Consider the following 15,862-nt stretch of genomic DNA (forward strand, 5'->3'; position numbering starts at 1 on the left):
AGCAGACAACCAAGGACTCTTCCCTATATTTAGACACATCAGTGTTGTGTTATTTTGATAAGTAAAACAACTACTGAAACACAGACTAGATAAGACTTAATCAATACAAACAAAATATAACTTGATAACCAAACACTAGAGTAAAAATATACCAATCGAAGATTAAAAACATAAATCAATCGACAGTAAACTGACAACACAAAACAGGAAAAAACATCAAAAGACAATCAACAGTACAAAATATACAAGAAGACAAAATACAACTTGGCAAAACGAACTTCTTCAAAAATCGAGATGACACAGGCAAAATGACCCGAAAGTGAAAGGAGAAATGTACCAAAGGTAGGAGTATACTCGTAAATAAAATTGAGAATAGAAATGGGGAATGTGCTAAAAAGACAACAATCCAACCATAGAGCAGACAACAGCAGAAGGTAACCAACAGGTCTTCAATGCAACGAGAAATTCTCGCTCCCAGAGGCGTCCTTTAGCTGGCCCCTAAACAAATATATATTGGTTCAGTGATAATGAACACCATACTAAACTCCAAATTGTACACAAAAAACTAAAAGTTAAAATAATACAAGACTAACAAAGGCCAGAGGCTTTTGACTTGGAACAGCTGCAAAAATGCAGCGGGGTTAAACATATTTGTGAGATCTCAACCCTCCCTATATACCTCTGGTCAATGCAGAAAAGTAAACGCATAACAATACGCACATTAGAATTCAGTTCAAGAGAAGTCCAAGTCTGATGTCAGAAGATGTAACCAAAGAAAATAAACAAAATGACAATAATACATAAATAACATCAGATTACTAGCAGTTAACTGACATGCCAGCTGCGGACTTCAATTAAACTGATAGAAAAATTATGTCTTCATCATATGAATATCAAGCACAATCCTCCCCGTGAGGGGTTTAGTATCATACCATCAAAACATATATGAGAATAACATAACCCGTGTCGTGCCAACAACTGGTTTATTAATAATATATGTGTTTAGTTCCGATGCAAAGACCCTATAAGTGAATCAATATTAACGCCGAAATATGCAATCTTTCATGACCGGACAACAGTATCGTTACTATATCCCTCCTTAATAAGTCTATTTAAAGGTTTTGTTAGCTTTTGGATTGAATACTGACATTTTTGTGCTTTATAAAGAATATTTCCATAAAATATTGGATGTGAAATACCTGAACGTATAAGAAGTCTGCATGTTGAGCATTGTTAGTATTAGTTTTATTTGAAGTAAGTTCAACAGGATCAATTTCTTTAGTATACATACTGAAGTCGTCATTATTGATAGATAAAATATCATCCAAATATCTAAAAGTATTATTAAATTTGTGTATCAGATGTTGTTTCGATGGGTCTTCGCTGATTTTTGTCATAAATTGTAACTCGTAGCAATACAATGTATGACAAAACCCTGTTTCTCAAAAACGAACCAATGAGACAACTCTCCATCCAAATAACAATGTCTAAAAGTAAACCATTACAGGTCAATGTACGGCCTTCAACACGGAGCCTTGGCTCACACCGAACAGCACCCTGAAAAGGCCCTAAAATTACAAGTGTAAAATCCTTCAAACGGGAAAACCAACGGCTTAATCTATATAAACAACGAGAAACGAGAAACACGTATAAATTCTATAAACAAACGACAACTACTGTACATCACATTCCTGACTTAGGACAGGTGCAAACATTTGCAGCGGGATTAAACGTTTTGATGTACCAAACCTTCTCCTTTTTTCTGAAACAACTATAGTATAACATAACAACATAGAAAAACACACGATAAAATATCAATTGGAAGGTTTAACTCAATTAAAAATTGTATAAAAATACCTGAAACAAAAAGCAAGATACAAATATCCAGTTTATTATTAAATACCAAGTCTTTGTTTCGAAGTTAACAATTGGTTTGTTAGGGATTTCAAACTGATTAAGTGAACTTCTCAATTGGTTTTTTTTTTTTTTTTTTTTTGGCTCGATATATAACTCATTATTTTGCAATAAATTACCTTATTTATCTTTTGCCATTCATTTTCCGACATCTTTTTTATTATTTTTTGCATTCGAATTACCAACGTTTTCGTTCGTGTCTCCATTGTTACCATTTCCGTTGTTCCCACTTCCAAGGTTCCAGTCACGTTTCCATTCATGGCATCCGATATTTCCTATTCCCGCGACATTTGTTTGTTTATTATTGTCTGTTTTCGAATTACCAACGTTTGTGTTTGTGATTTCATTGTTACCGTTTCCGTTGTTCCAACTTCAAAGGTTCCAGTCACGTTTCCAGCCATGGCCTCTGATATTTCCTATTCCTCCGACATGTGTTTCTTTACAGCTACTAAACCACTCAACGTTCCCTCTTACACGGAACGAACACGGAACGAACACGCGAATGGAATGAAATGAGAACGAACGAGTTAAACCAGTTAGAATCGTGTATCTCCACTCATTTCGTTTATTAAAGTCAACTCGTGTTTTTCCGCTCAAAGTTGTGTGTGAACGAAACGAACGAAATGATCAATATATTCCGTGTAAACAAACATGTTTCGTTCAGAAACGATACTATTTCACCTGATTGGTTGTTTGGCGATTATGCTAGTTTTCAAATTTCCAAATGAAACGAATAAATATACCAAAGTTAATCGGTATATTGTACTACTCATTGTTTATTTATGAATAGAATTCATTTCATTACTTCGTTATTGCATTTAAAATAAAAAATGATAACTCTGAAATGAATAGATAAATAGTAACATAAAAAAATATTTAAATTATGAAAGGCAAACAAGATCAATTTAGATATCAAAATACCTTTTCTTCTTAAAAAAATAGGATGTAACCATTCTTTATTTTATTATTCATATTTATTATTAAAGTTGTCATTTTTTTCTATTTATTTTCATATTACTTAGTGAGATAAACATCATAAAAGACGTGAAAAATTTAAGGAGTATCTCAGAAACATAATTAAGTGGGTCGCTAACCCTGGTAAAAATAAATAGAATATATTATATTATGCTTACAAAACATGTGTGTGTCAATCGTTATCGTTATCCACGTCAAACGATTTGCATAGTTTTCTTTATTAAAGAAATGAATGACCCTATTCGTGTTTGTAAATTATTTTAAAACTAACGCACATTTTAAATACCAGTTCCCTGTAACCATCAAAATTGTGTGGCCACGCATATTCTTCAATCTTCTTTATATTGCACATATATGATTATATTTATGTCTAATTAAAAAAAACATAACTAATTAATCGAAAAAAAATATGGTTGCCATGGTAATTTGACCAAAATAATTTCCTGCAATTTTTACATTGCAAAAAAGCAGAAATTGGCATTTTTTGTGTGCTAATTTTTTATATGTTGTGTTTCTTTGAATATTTTCATCTTATGTTCTTTCAATAGACTTTGTCTGATTATTCAATAAATTCAAAATGAAAGATTGTTACATCTTCATAGATTTTGATTAAAACTACACCAAAAAGACTAAATTTCAATTTTTTGCCAAACAAGTAAACTATTAAAAATGGTGAATTTTCAATGAAATTTATAGAAAATGCACATGGGTTAGGACTATTTTTTCAAGTTTGGCAATTTAGCAGTATACTAACTAATACTTTTGTAAAGTTTCAGTTTGGGGAAACTTATATTTATCTTTTTTATTTTATTTTGAAAAAATGTCATAAACGGAATATATATCTGCTTTTTCCATTTCTTACTCAATTTGTTAAATAAATGTACATAAAAATCAATCAAAAGAAACATCTTTTTTTTTATTTATATCCTTAAATACCACTTTAAAGGAAATTACGGTACAGTTTCAGCAAAATAATTTGATTTTACTATTCTCAATAGGATTGGAAGTACAGAGTTACTTCCCCTTTGCTTACTCTCCATTAGAAAGACTTGTTTTACCTTGTTTACATCACTATCATGCATAACAACTTTGGTCAGAGAAATATTTGTTTTTAAAATGATATAAATGGAAGAGAACATTTGCACATTTCATTTCTATGAAAGATCACCAATATGTGATGAAGTTGGTAAACATCTAAACTTTGGAAGTTTAAGTACAGTTGATCAACTGATAATACAGTCCGATATCGGAGTTTTTTGGGGTCCTGCTACCTCAAAAAATTACAGTATCTGCCCTTCTCATGTTAAGCTTTTTAAAGACAAACACAAATCAAGACTGAGAAGGTATGCATGCAATGTACCAACCTTTTTTGCATCAGAACATGATCATGAAAAACAAAAAACTAAAAGCAAACTTGGCCAGGCAATTCGTGGTGACAGAAGAGTATCATCAGACCAAATGAGAACAATCTACAATGAGTTTGGAGTTGTGATACCCATAGGAACATGTAAGTTTGAATTAGTTAAGAGTTATAGAACATATATAAAATTTCATGACATGAATATATATATTTATTTTTATTTTTTTTTTTGGGGGGGGGGGGGGGGGGTTGTTTACAGGCATACATGTAGCAGGGGCAGGGGAAACTTTTCCATTTGTGGTAGGGGTGGTGATTTGCTTGCAATTACAAATGTATATTTATATTTAGCCGTCAATATATTGCATAAAAAAGGCCAAATTTAGCTTCAGCATATGTATAAATAAAGCAAAAATTTATTTGTATACATGTACCTGTTATTTGTACAATAGAGGGCTGATTACAGGATAAATTAATTTAATAATATACATGTTCATTGTTCATGTTTTAATTATTTATGTATCTCATTTGCATGTATGTTCTTTTAATCAAATAATTCTTTCCTGCAGTATGATACTAATATACCATCCTAAATTGCCTAATTTGGGAAATCCAATGTACCATCTAGATACCAATCTTTTTGTTGAATTTGAGAAAATATGACAATATTGATTTATACCTTAGACATGCATGATTGGCTGCTGATACATAATTGCACTTGAGTGATTTATCTATATCCAATCATTATATTGATTGAAAGAAGACTCAATCTCTCATCTAATGTATAGATTAGATATTTTAAATGTACATGTAATTATACAAATGTATGTTCTAAAATATGCTGGATGCACAATTTTAAATACAACATCACTGCTGAAGTTCTAATCTGTTAATAAATTGAAATTAAAATGAATAATACTATATTAATTTAACCTTCATCATGTTCATACATTGTCTGTATCGGCTACTAAATACTTTGTATTATTGCATAGCAATATAATATTTCCCACAGAAAGTAACAAAAAGTAAGCGTGCAATAAATTCTAATATTGCACTAATGCAATAATTTTTCGAAATTCATGACGTCATTAACGACAAAATCTTAGTTTCAACCAATTTTTACTTTCAAATATTATATATTGCTATACAATAAAAGAGTTATTGCATGAATATTGTGGAATATTGTCCTTCATACAAACATAAATTGCACTCGCAAGCTCATGCAATATAAAATTCTACTCAGGACAATATTCCACAATATTCATGCAATAACTCTATATTATTGAATTATGATATATAAAAAAAATACTAATTGTAGAAGTTGAACATATTGAAATTTATGTTACAATGTATTCATGTAAACAACTATCAATTGCATTACAGGTATTTGCAGAGTATGTAGAAGAAAATGGTTAGGACAAAAGGGCAATGAAGAAAAATGTAATGATGTTATTTGTGGTCCACCATGTACAGATTTGGAAGAAGATGATTTTATAGAAAACATTGTATGTAGTTTTACAAAAAATACAATATACATGTACATACATTTGTACATACATGCAATATTAAGATCATACCATGTCCATGTGAAAATATGATCTGCCAATGAGACAAATATTTATCATATGATAAACAAACAATCTATTTCTAAATGAAAATACAAACTACTTTAAGGTCATCCTATGACCATAACATTGAGAAAAACCCATATATGTATCTTTCATGTCTTTTGATTGGAAATTAACAGTGTATTGCTTTCAATATATGTAGGTATAAACCACAGTATTTCTGGTATTAATTACTTGTAATATCCAATATGTACATGTACATGTATTATATATATATATATTATCAACAGAGTGCAATGTTATGAATGTAATATGATAATTGGTAAAATTCATATGTCAAAGGGTCATAAATTTCATCTTCTGATTAAGAACTATAAAACCTGTGTTCTGATTTTTTTACCTACATGTAATACAATTAGTGATCACAAGTTGCTGACATCTAAATATGATATACCATGAAACAGGGTAAAATATCAGAACATGAAAAATGGGTTGTGTAAAAATATTTTATTCTGGAATCATCAGGTAAAAGACATATTTGATTTCAAATAAGATTTTTGAAGGTTATTCACTTAATCTCCTTTACTTTTGAAATATTTACATGATTTATACATTATTAAATCACATGTCTGTATTTGCATAACATTTGTGTCAGTTTGTTAGTCTCTACTGTGTTTTGAATATTATATTATATCATCTACATGTCAGCTTGTATACTTTCATTTAGGCACAGCTGAAATGGGATTCAGATGAAATGGATGAATTAAATGTGAACTTAAAGGACATGGAACATGTTGAAAGTCTACCAACCCTCAGCCAAACTACATCTACATGTATAACTGAAGATTCAAGTCAAAACAGTCAGATTTCAGATTCATCCCTAGTACAAACTGATAAGCTGTCTAACTTGAACATATTTTTACAACAGTCAGGTGTTAGTCCTGTCAAACACATGCAAGGTTCATTCTTATCTAGTGAAAGAACACAAAGGAGATATTTACAAAAAGCCAATGATTGCCTTGCAGTAGTAATTGAAGCAATTTGTCCTAAAGAAAAAGAGGCCTTTATGGAAAAATTTGTAGAAAGTCTTTGTAAAAGTACAGCAGTTGAAAATAATCAATCATCTAGATCATGTGGAGTGAATGTTTCAATACTAAAAGAAATCTATGACCGAGCAGAAACCTGGACTTTCAGAAGGCAGATTTTATCAATTTTGGCTTTTGAACACACGTACAGCCAAATGAAACAGGTAAAGTACACGTAAAAATTATTACATAAAATTGAAAATGGAAATTGGGAATGTATCAAAGAGACAACAACCCGACCATAGAACAGACAACCACAGAAAGTCACCAACATTAATACTAACATTCCACTGAGCATGAAGCTTAATTTATGTATAAGAATGTAGCCTTAACATTCATCTTAGACTAAATAAAAAGTATGTGTGGTTTCAGTTACATCTGAAAAAAAGTTAGGGTAGGTAGGTAGAATTTTTTTTTTTATTTTATGTCTTTTTTTTAACATTGAGTCTATGGGAGCAACATTCTGACTTTAACAGTGCTTAATGAAAAATGACAATAAAATCTTTTGGGTAGGCTATTTTTAAGCCGAAAAAGTAGGGACGGTAGGGTTACTGGAACCACACATATATTTTTATTTGGCCTTAGGTACTCAAACTTTATAGAGATAGAAGAACATATGCCATGATGTGGTATGATTGCCAATTTAACAACTCTCAACCAGAGATTAAATGACATAGAAGTTAGCAACTACAGGAATACTACAGTATTCAATAATGAGCAAAACTCATATAGCAAATTAAGCTATACAACATGGAGGCTATTATTTTTGTTGTTTGAATCATTTTATAAATGTAGTGTTATACATAAAAACTACAGTAAATTCAAAGTTTTTTCCCCTTTTTTAGATGATACCTGGTTTAACCTCATACAGGTATTATGCAGCAAAAAAACACATTTCTGAAGTTGGATGTGGCCTGCCTATTCAAGAAATGAAACAGACGAGAGAAAAAATTGACCCATGTCAATTAGAACCATTTCTTGACTTCATTACGTCATCACACATTATCAAAGACCTGCCATTCGGTGAAAGGAAACTGAAACTTTCTACTGGGGAGATTATTTCTACACCAAATGTGATCAGGGCTATTGCTCCAACAAGTATCATCAGACAGTACAAGCAGTTTTGTGAAGATGAAGAAATCAGACCATTGGGTTGGTATTTAAATAAGTACTGTTAAGATCACTGTGCAATTACTATTTCAATTGATGAACTTAATGCATATATAAACATGATTAATTCATGTAATTAGATTAAAATATTTATATCAAAATTTAAGAAATATTAGTTTTGATTGTTTGATTGCTTTCATATAATTTTGAATGTAAAGCACTATCAAAATCACAATGTTTCAATTCATAAATGTAATTTTTATTTATGTTCTTCAACAATGAAATAGAAACCACATGTACATTGTTTCTTGTATTATTCCTAGTTTTTACAATTGCTTGTTATTCATAAGACAAAATTATATTCATGAAAATCAGAAGATGTGGTCTGCTTGCCAATAACAAGAATAAGAGATGTAAAAGTAAGCAACTATATGTATATTTGTGTTACTGTATGGCTTTCAACAATGAAAAAAAATTGTTGTTCTGATAAACATGTTATGTATACATTTATATCAACTGGAACAATATCAAGTGACATACTTCCTGTGTTTCAATATTTTAAATCACCCATGCAACTCATCTACAGCAGGAATTTTCAAGTTCTAAATTACTTGGTATTTGCTGCTTCTCTGCTAAACATGTGGCATTAAGGAGTAAGAACAAAGACTGGTCAGCTCAGAGTCAGAATAATGTGTACAAGTAATGTGACAAGTTTTCTTGCAGACTGTTACCTTGTGACTAGCATGTTTAAAATCTGGCTCAACGTGTGGGTCTTACACAAAGCAGGGTTCTTATTCTTAATTCATTAACATGATAAACATACAAACTATTTAATGACTGCTCAAATAACATGTTCAAAACTCTGAATAATAATGCAATTTTTTTTTCAGGCACAAGTACAATGTATAAGATTCTAGAAGAGTGTGCCGCTTCTGTTAGACATAGTGTGGAAGGGTTGGACTATTATGTGGCTGAAGGTGGAAGAGCGTTAAGAGATATTGAAGAAATTTTGGAAGGATTTGATTGTGAAGATGAGGATATCAAAAAGATGAAGGCTGATCTTCTTGAAGTTAAAAGATACTTAAAGTCTGATTATAAGGTATTTTATACTACTATAATACATCTCACCTTTGACAACATTTCGTATGACCTTCATCTCTGAACCCAGGTAAAAATAATGGAAATTTAATGACATTGTTGTTTTTTGCTACTTTTTGTATGACCAGAAATTGACATTAACGAATTGATGCAATGGAAATTTTTGACGTTATCCAATCAAAATGAACTTTACAAATGATGTTGCATTAGAATTGAAATTAGACATTGCCATCAAAGGTCAAATATTGATTGTTTTTACTCTTTGGTTGGGTTGTTGTCTCTTTGACATATTTCCTATTTCAATTCTCAATATTATCACGTGTATAAATAATCTTTTCGTGAGTGATCTCCATAATTTTGATTTTCTTCAGGTACATGTACGAGACATGGCTCAAATTGCAGACCATTGCAGATCATATGCACTGAGTCATATAGACAGTAATTTCAGAAATGACTGTAAACATGAACATACACTTTGTTGTACTCAGTGTCTTTTATTAGAATCTTTTATGGATGATGTTCTAGTTAAAGTCAACAACAAAGAATGGGATCACACAGATCAAGTTATGTTTAAGGTAAAAAAAAAAATGATGGACCTTTCAGTTCAGACTAAAATCAGAAACATGATATCAATATACAATTAAGTATTTTATGCAAATCTAAGTTGATTTGAAAAATGAATAGACATTTATTTTGGTAACCATCTGAATTTTAGAGTTAGAACTGATAATGTTAGCCTTTATTCACCTATTTACTTAATGCTCAATTTTGACAGCAATAAAACCAAACTATCAAATAATCTGGCATTTTGTAGGGTCAATGTTTAATTAAGATAGTTGTAGAGATTTATCAGAATCAAAGTTGATTTGAAAAGGTTATATTAATATTTTAAGATTACTACAAGTTAATGAATTTAGAGCGAACTGAAAATTGTAGCGTTTTTCACCTATTAATTAATTCCTAAAATTTGACTGCAATAAATCAAAATAAGTAAAACCTAGAATAAAGTTGAGTACAGTGTCCTCCCAAGTAACAGTTTTGTTTTCAATAAACCTGTTCTTGTTATTCCTGACACAAAGTGTAAGATCAAAATTTATAATTATTCTTACATTTTTAAGATAGTGTGAGTATTAGATACATCTAGACTGCTTTATTTGAAAGACAATCACCTTTATTTTCATTAACACAGGTAGAAAAGGCTGTTGATGACATTAAAGAGTGGAAAGGACACATATTACGCTCAAGAAATCAGGAAGAGGCAAGGAGGCATACTCTTGGAATCATAGAAGAAAAAAAAGATGTTATGATAACCATAGACTGGGCAATGAAGTTCTTGCCCCGCAAATTCAGAGAAGGGCAAACAGATTGGTTCGCAAAACGAGGCATAAACTGGCATATCAGTGTTTCACTGATGAAAGGACCATCTGACACATACCAGTCTATCACCCATGTACATGTGTTCTCTTCAACTGTTGCTCAGGATTCATCGGTGACATCTTCTATCATTTCTGATGTTGTCCAAGATTTAATTCAAATGAACCAAGGTCTTTCGAATGTACATTTGTTTTCTGACAATGCAGGCTGCTACAAAAGTACCACTACCATAGCTGCCTTACACAAAACCTTGAAAGGGACAATCAAAACCTATAACTTTTGTGAAGCACAAGATGGGAAAGGTAATATTCATTTTGCTTTCAGCACCATTATCTGTGAAAACTGAAAATGAGTGAAATTGTTATGACAGACTCAATAACCCTTGATGTAATGGAAAATTGACCTGAATTTTTCACCATGAATGCAAAAGTATAACACACAATCTTGATAAATATAGAATAACCATACATTGTCTCGAAATATCAATTATTTGTACAAGGCTTAGAAACAGGTAGAAAGCGAGGCTGTTTCAAGCATTTCTACTTGTTTTTAGCCGATTACAAATAATATTTATATTTCGAGACAATGTATGGTTATTCTTTATATACTGCAACTTTTATAACTATTCTAAATGAAGTATTTAGAGCAAAAACTATCATTCTGTAATTTAGAGCGGATGACGTAAAATTTCCAGGAACCTGTATCTTTTATTAACGTCATAAATAAGATAACACAGAAACGCATTGTCAACGTCATAAACAAGGCAATATACGGTCGGATACTGTATATCACATATGAATATACAGTCAATGCAATTTGACTGCTCAAATAGCACAGCTGCAGTAACTATAAGAACAGACAGCTGCCAATTCAACATGATGATAAGATATAAAAAAAAAGAAGATGCGGTGTGATTGCCAATGAAACAATTCTCCACAAGAGACCAAAATAACACAGAAATTAACATTTATTGTCACTGTTTCATGTGTATGGCCTTCAACAATGAGCAAAGCCCATATGGCAAAGTCACCTGGTCTATAAAAGGCCTTAAAATGACAATGTAAAACAAAAAAACAAGAAAACGAACGGCAGTATTTATGTAGACAATGTTTTATATGTATAAAAATTGGGCGATCTTGTTCAATTGTCAACTTTTAAAATAAGATCTCTGTAAGAATGAGCATATCATTAAGTAAGCTATGCCATGCACCAAAATAATGACAATATTTACTAATGTGAATGTCTTGGCTTTTCTTATCAATGTCAGTCCTGAAATAACTCATTACCTGGTATGTTTTTACTTTTGTTTCTGCAGGACCTTGTGATCGTAGAGCATCACATTTAAAGTCGATCATTAAGAGATATGTGAATGAAGGAAATGATGTAGTAACAGCAGAACAGATGAAAAAAGTTTGTATTACATTGTTTGTGGTCCAATATTATATTACAACATAAGATTAACATTTCTAACAAAAATTTTCGAAAATTTCTTAAAATGATTATTGTTAAATTTAATCTATCCTCACCAAAAAGGCATAAATGTCATTCAGTTTTACCTTTTTCATTACATAAATTTGTACATTAGCAAATTGATTTACATTCAATTATTTGAGCATTATAAAGCCATTGAGAAATAATTTGATACTTATAAATTTTGTGACATACCTTTTAGCACACACAAGCAGATTTTTCATATGAATTATTATTCCTGAGTTATGGTTCTTGGTAATGTAAAAAATAAGAAATTTGAGGTTTCAAAAAAATTATTAACAAATTAAAATTTATTACATTAGCCTGTTCGTAATCAGGTTTGCATGTTATTTAGACTATAAAGTGCTTTCACTAATTTATATCTCTAATTTTGAGGGGGTCTCATTGGGGGGTTCCGATCCCGGATCCCGCTTATTGTTTTGTCAGATTCCCGTATCCCGCTTACACTATATACGTAAGCAATTCTCATTTTTTTGTCCTTTCCCGGGTCCCGCAAGACCTCATTTACCGTTTTCACGACACAATAATTTGACTTTCACGTGTCACGCTTACAAATAATCGGCAATCCCGCGTCACGCTTAGACCTCAATGAGACCCACATTTGATATCTTGGTTGGGCAAGTTTAAATTTAACCTTTTAAGAAATCCACCTATTTAAGTTAATTTGGTATAAGTCATCAATCTTAAAAGAGTTTTAAATGTAAAATGTATATGGATAATTCCATTTTCCCAGAAGAGGATTATATTTTAGGAGTTGAATCAATAATGGGTTGATATATGATTTGTTTGATTTCAGGCTATTGATTTGAAAAAGAACTTCAACTATAGAGTTAAAGTTGTAACTCCTGTAATTGACCTGGATCCTGTTCAAAATAGCATTAAATCAATACCAGGAATATCACAGTTGCATAATTTCAAATTTGAGGATTCGTGCTTGAGAGTGTGGAAAGCATATGGAATAGGAGCAGGTAAAATACATTAAATGATAATCCAAAAACTATAAACATAAATGTTTTTTTTCATATATAAAGGACATGCCTGAAATTCTCCTATTTGAATAAATTCTGAAACAGCCTTCAAGAAAAAACAGTTGCTCCATCCAAAATCCCTTATTAAGCAAATTGAAATCAACCCTCATAAAGGAATCATCAATAATTACATAAATTTAATAATGTTTGGTTAGAATTCATTTAGTTTTTGTAGGTGAAAAAAAGTTCAGAAAAGTATAGAAAAATAGCCTTATGATAGGGAACATCAAACACATTTGTGACAATATTAGGTATCCTAACTTGTTTTTATAATCTCGAATTCATGATGAAATTATCGGAAATATCATTTAAATTGTGGTTTTAAATATAGAAAATTATAAGACCATATGCATGCACTTTTGTTTAATCTTTATTTCAGGGAAATTAATTCCATGGACAGATATCTGTCAAGATATGAATGTTTCCCAGTTGAAAACAGTTCAAAATTGGTTGGAGAAATCTTGCAATGTTTTTTCTTCAGGTAGGATAATGTGTATATAAAAATTGTAATAAAGTATATAAATTTTATGAAAAAAAAAAATTGGTGTCACCGAGATATCAGTTAGTGCTTTACTATACAGTATTTTTTTGTCTTCATTATTTAAGACTATATGGTGGCCCTTTATTTGCTTTCATCATCATACTTTGGTCACTAGTGAAAATTTTGTCTCATTGATTTGGAAATCAAATCACGTCTTTGGATTTTATATTGAACAAATTTTGTTAAATAATTTACTTAATGCATTTAACACCTGCATAAATTGTTCATATCATACATTGTATAACACAGATTATTATACCTTACATATATTTCAATCAATTCTATTGGTTGAAACGTAATCACGTAACATGGAATAATTCAGTTAATTTTCATTCAATTGCAAGGAAGGACGAATAACCCTAAAAATTTGCACTAGCAGAGAATAACCCTATTATTCACCGGTGAATAACCTTTTGAGTTTGTTTATTTGTACTTGAGTTACCTCCCCTGAAAATGACGTCACAGACGTAAATAAACAAAATGGCAACATTCACGTTACACTAGAAGCCCACCGAAAGATGAGGAAATATGGCATTTGACATAAATAGAACTGAGAGTGCCAGCAGCCGATGAAATCTCTTATAAAGGGTCCTTTTCAGGGCCATCAATATTTTACAAAAAGATTCTACTTTTGTTGTAAATTCCAGAAAAACGAACACAATTGTATTTTCAAATGTCAGTCTGTGTTTTATGTTAAAAAATATAGACTAGTAAATGTTCGAAATGCCCTTCCACTGTTAGTTCGGTATAATTAAACAATTGTGGCCCCTTAGAATCGATGAATATCCAAAAACCCTCAAAAGTTATTTCACTTTGGGCTGCACCCTCAATGAAATAACCTTCTGTTGTTTGACAATTTTGGATATTCACCTCTTCAATGGGCCATAATTGTATATTGTCATAGCTTGGACTTCTCTTGCCTACATTAGTATGGAGCTTTTAAAATTTTCTCTGCAATCAACTCTAAAATTTGGCATGTACATTCTATATTTTTATTGTCTCCTATGTTGAACATTTCATAATTACATTTCAGATGATATGACAGGGGAAGAAGAAGTGGAAGAGTGTGGGCCCCCAGCAAAGAAAGCAAAATCTGAAGAAAATATTTACAGTTGTCCTATAGAGGGTTGTGACAGGTCGTTCAAAAATAATAGTGGTCTGGAACAACACATTATCCTAGGAAATTGTAACTATCAGTTTGAAAAGCAGTCATTGATGGACAGATCAAAATCAGAGTATAGTGTTAAATTGGATAAACTGTATCCAAAAACTGTAAATATTTCATGTTCTACTACTTCTGAAATTGCAAATACAGTAAAAATTGGTTGGGCTCTAAAAATGAAGAAAAAGAAAACGATTTTTAATGTTGAACAAAAACAATTCATGCAAGACCAGTTTGATATAGGCAAACACACTGGCAGGAAGGTTGATCCTTTTGAGGCAGCCAAGTTAATGATGGTGGAGGTGAAAAATGGTGAGAAAAGATTTAAGAAATCTGAATATCTAACTGGCTCCCAGATTTCTGGTTATTTCTCTAGATTGTCTCAAAAGGATAGAAAAATGTGTAAAGAAGACATTACAGTTTCTCAAAATGAAGATGACAAATATAACTTGAAAATGAGTGTAATTAAAAAAATGGAATCCTTGTAAATGAATGTTATAGTTATTATATACAGGGGAAAATTGTTCATTATGCAATATTTTAATTCCTTAGGTTATCATCATGCAAGTTTTTAACAGTGCTATTTTACAAACTTTTAATTAAATGCCTTAAGCTTTTGCTCAAGTATTACTTAGTATATATATGGGCATTTCATGCTTTCTTGGCCCACCTGAAAAGTCATAGACAGAATCATATGAATAGTGTATAAGACAGATGAATTTTTTGTTAAACATTTTAGATAAATGTAAATGTCATATCAAATGTTTGGTCACTTTACACATAAATAATCTAGGAAATTTGTTGTCAAAGATTTTAAAGTAAATACAAGTTAGAATTTGTTTAATGTATATGTAAGTGGTACATTGTTAGCTCTTTGTGCAGATAATAAAATCATCATATACTCTTCAAACTTGTATGGTTGTTTTCACTAATCAAACTCTTTTATGAGTTTGATAGAAATGATAAAGAGAGTCCAGTTATCAAGATGGAGACTTGTTGAATGCCTGATGTATATTATATGGGATTTGATGTATTTGAGTTTGACTATTCTACTTGAAATGTTCTAGAGTTGTGCCATGGTCTAAGGTAGTTGCTTGAATAATGCAAAATATTAAAAAAAATCTGATAAAATTTTCATTTGATATTTTCAGGGGGTGTT

General features: G+C 30.9%; 1 protein-coding gene across 1 annotated transcript; it reads left to right on the top strand.

The window, feature by feature from the left end:
• The first annotated feature begins 3,827 nt into the window (after positions 1-3,827).
• Positions 3,828-15,613, top strand: LOC143075817 (uncharacterized). The gene is made up of 11 exons (XM_076251375.1): positions 3,828-4,396; positions 5,630-5,751; positions 6,542-7,063; positions 7,745-8,051; positions 8,900-9,108; positions 9,479-9,682; positions 10,297-10,783; positions 11,797-11,891; positions 12,769-12,940; positions 13,380-13,481; positions 14,575-15,613. The coding sequence occupies exons 1-11, from the start codon at positions 4,015-4,017 to the stop codon at positions 15,189-15,191; spliced, it is 3,219 nt and encodes a 1,072-aa protein (XP_076107490.1). The 5' UTR covers positions 3,828-4,014; the 3' UTR covers positions 15,192-15,613.
• Positions 15,614-15,862: the final 249 nt, after the last annotated feature.

This window comes from Mytilus galloprovincialis, chromosome 5, assembly GCF_965363235.1.
Source record: "Mytilus galloprovincialis chromosome 5, xbMytGall1.hap1.1, whole genome shotgun sequence".
In the NCBI taxonomy this organism is placed as follows: Eukaryota; Metazoa; Mollusca; class Bivalvia; order Mytilida; family Mytilidae; genus Mytilus; species Mytilus galloprovincialis.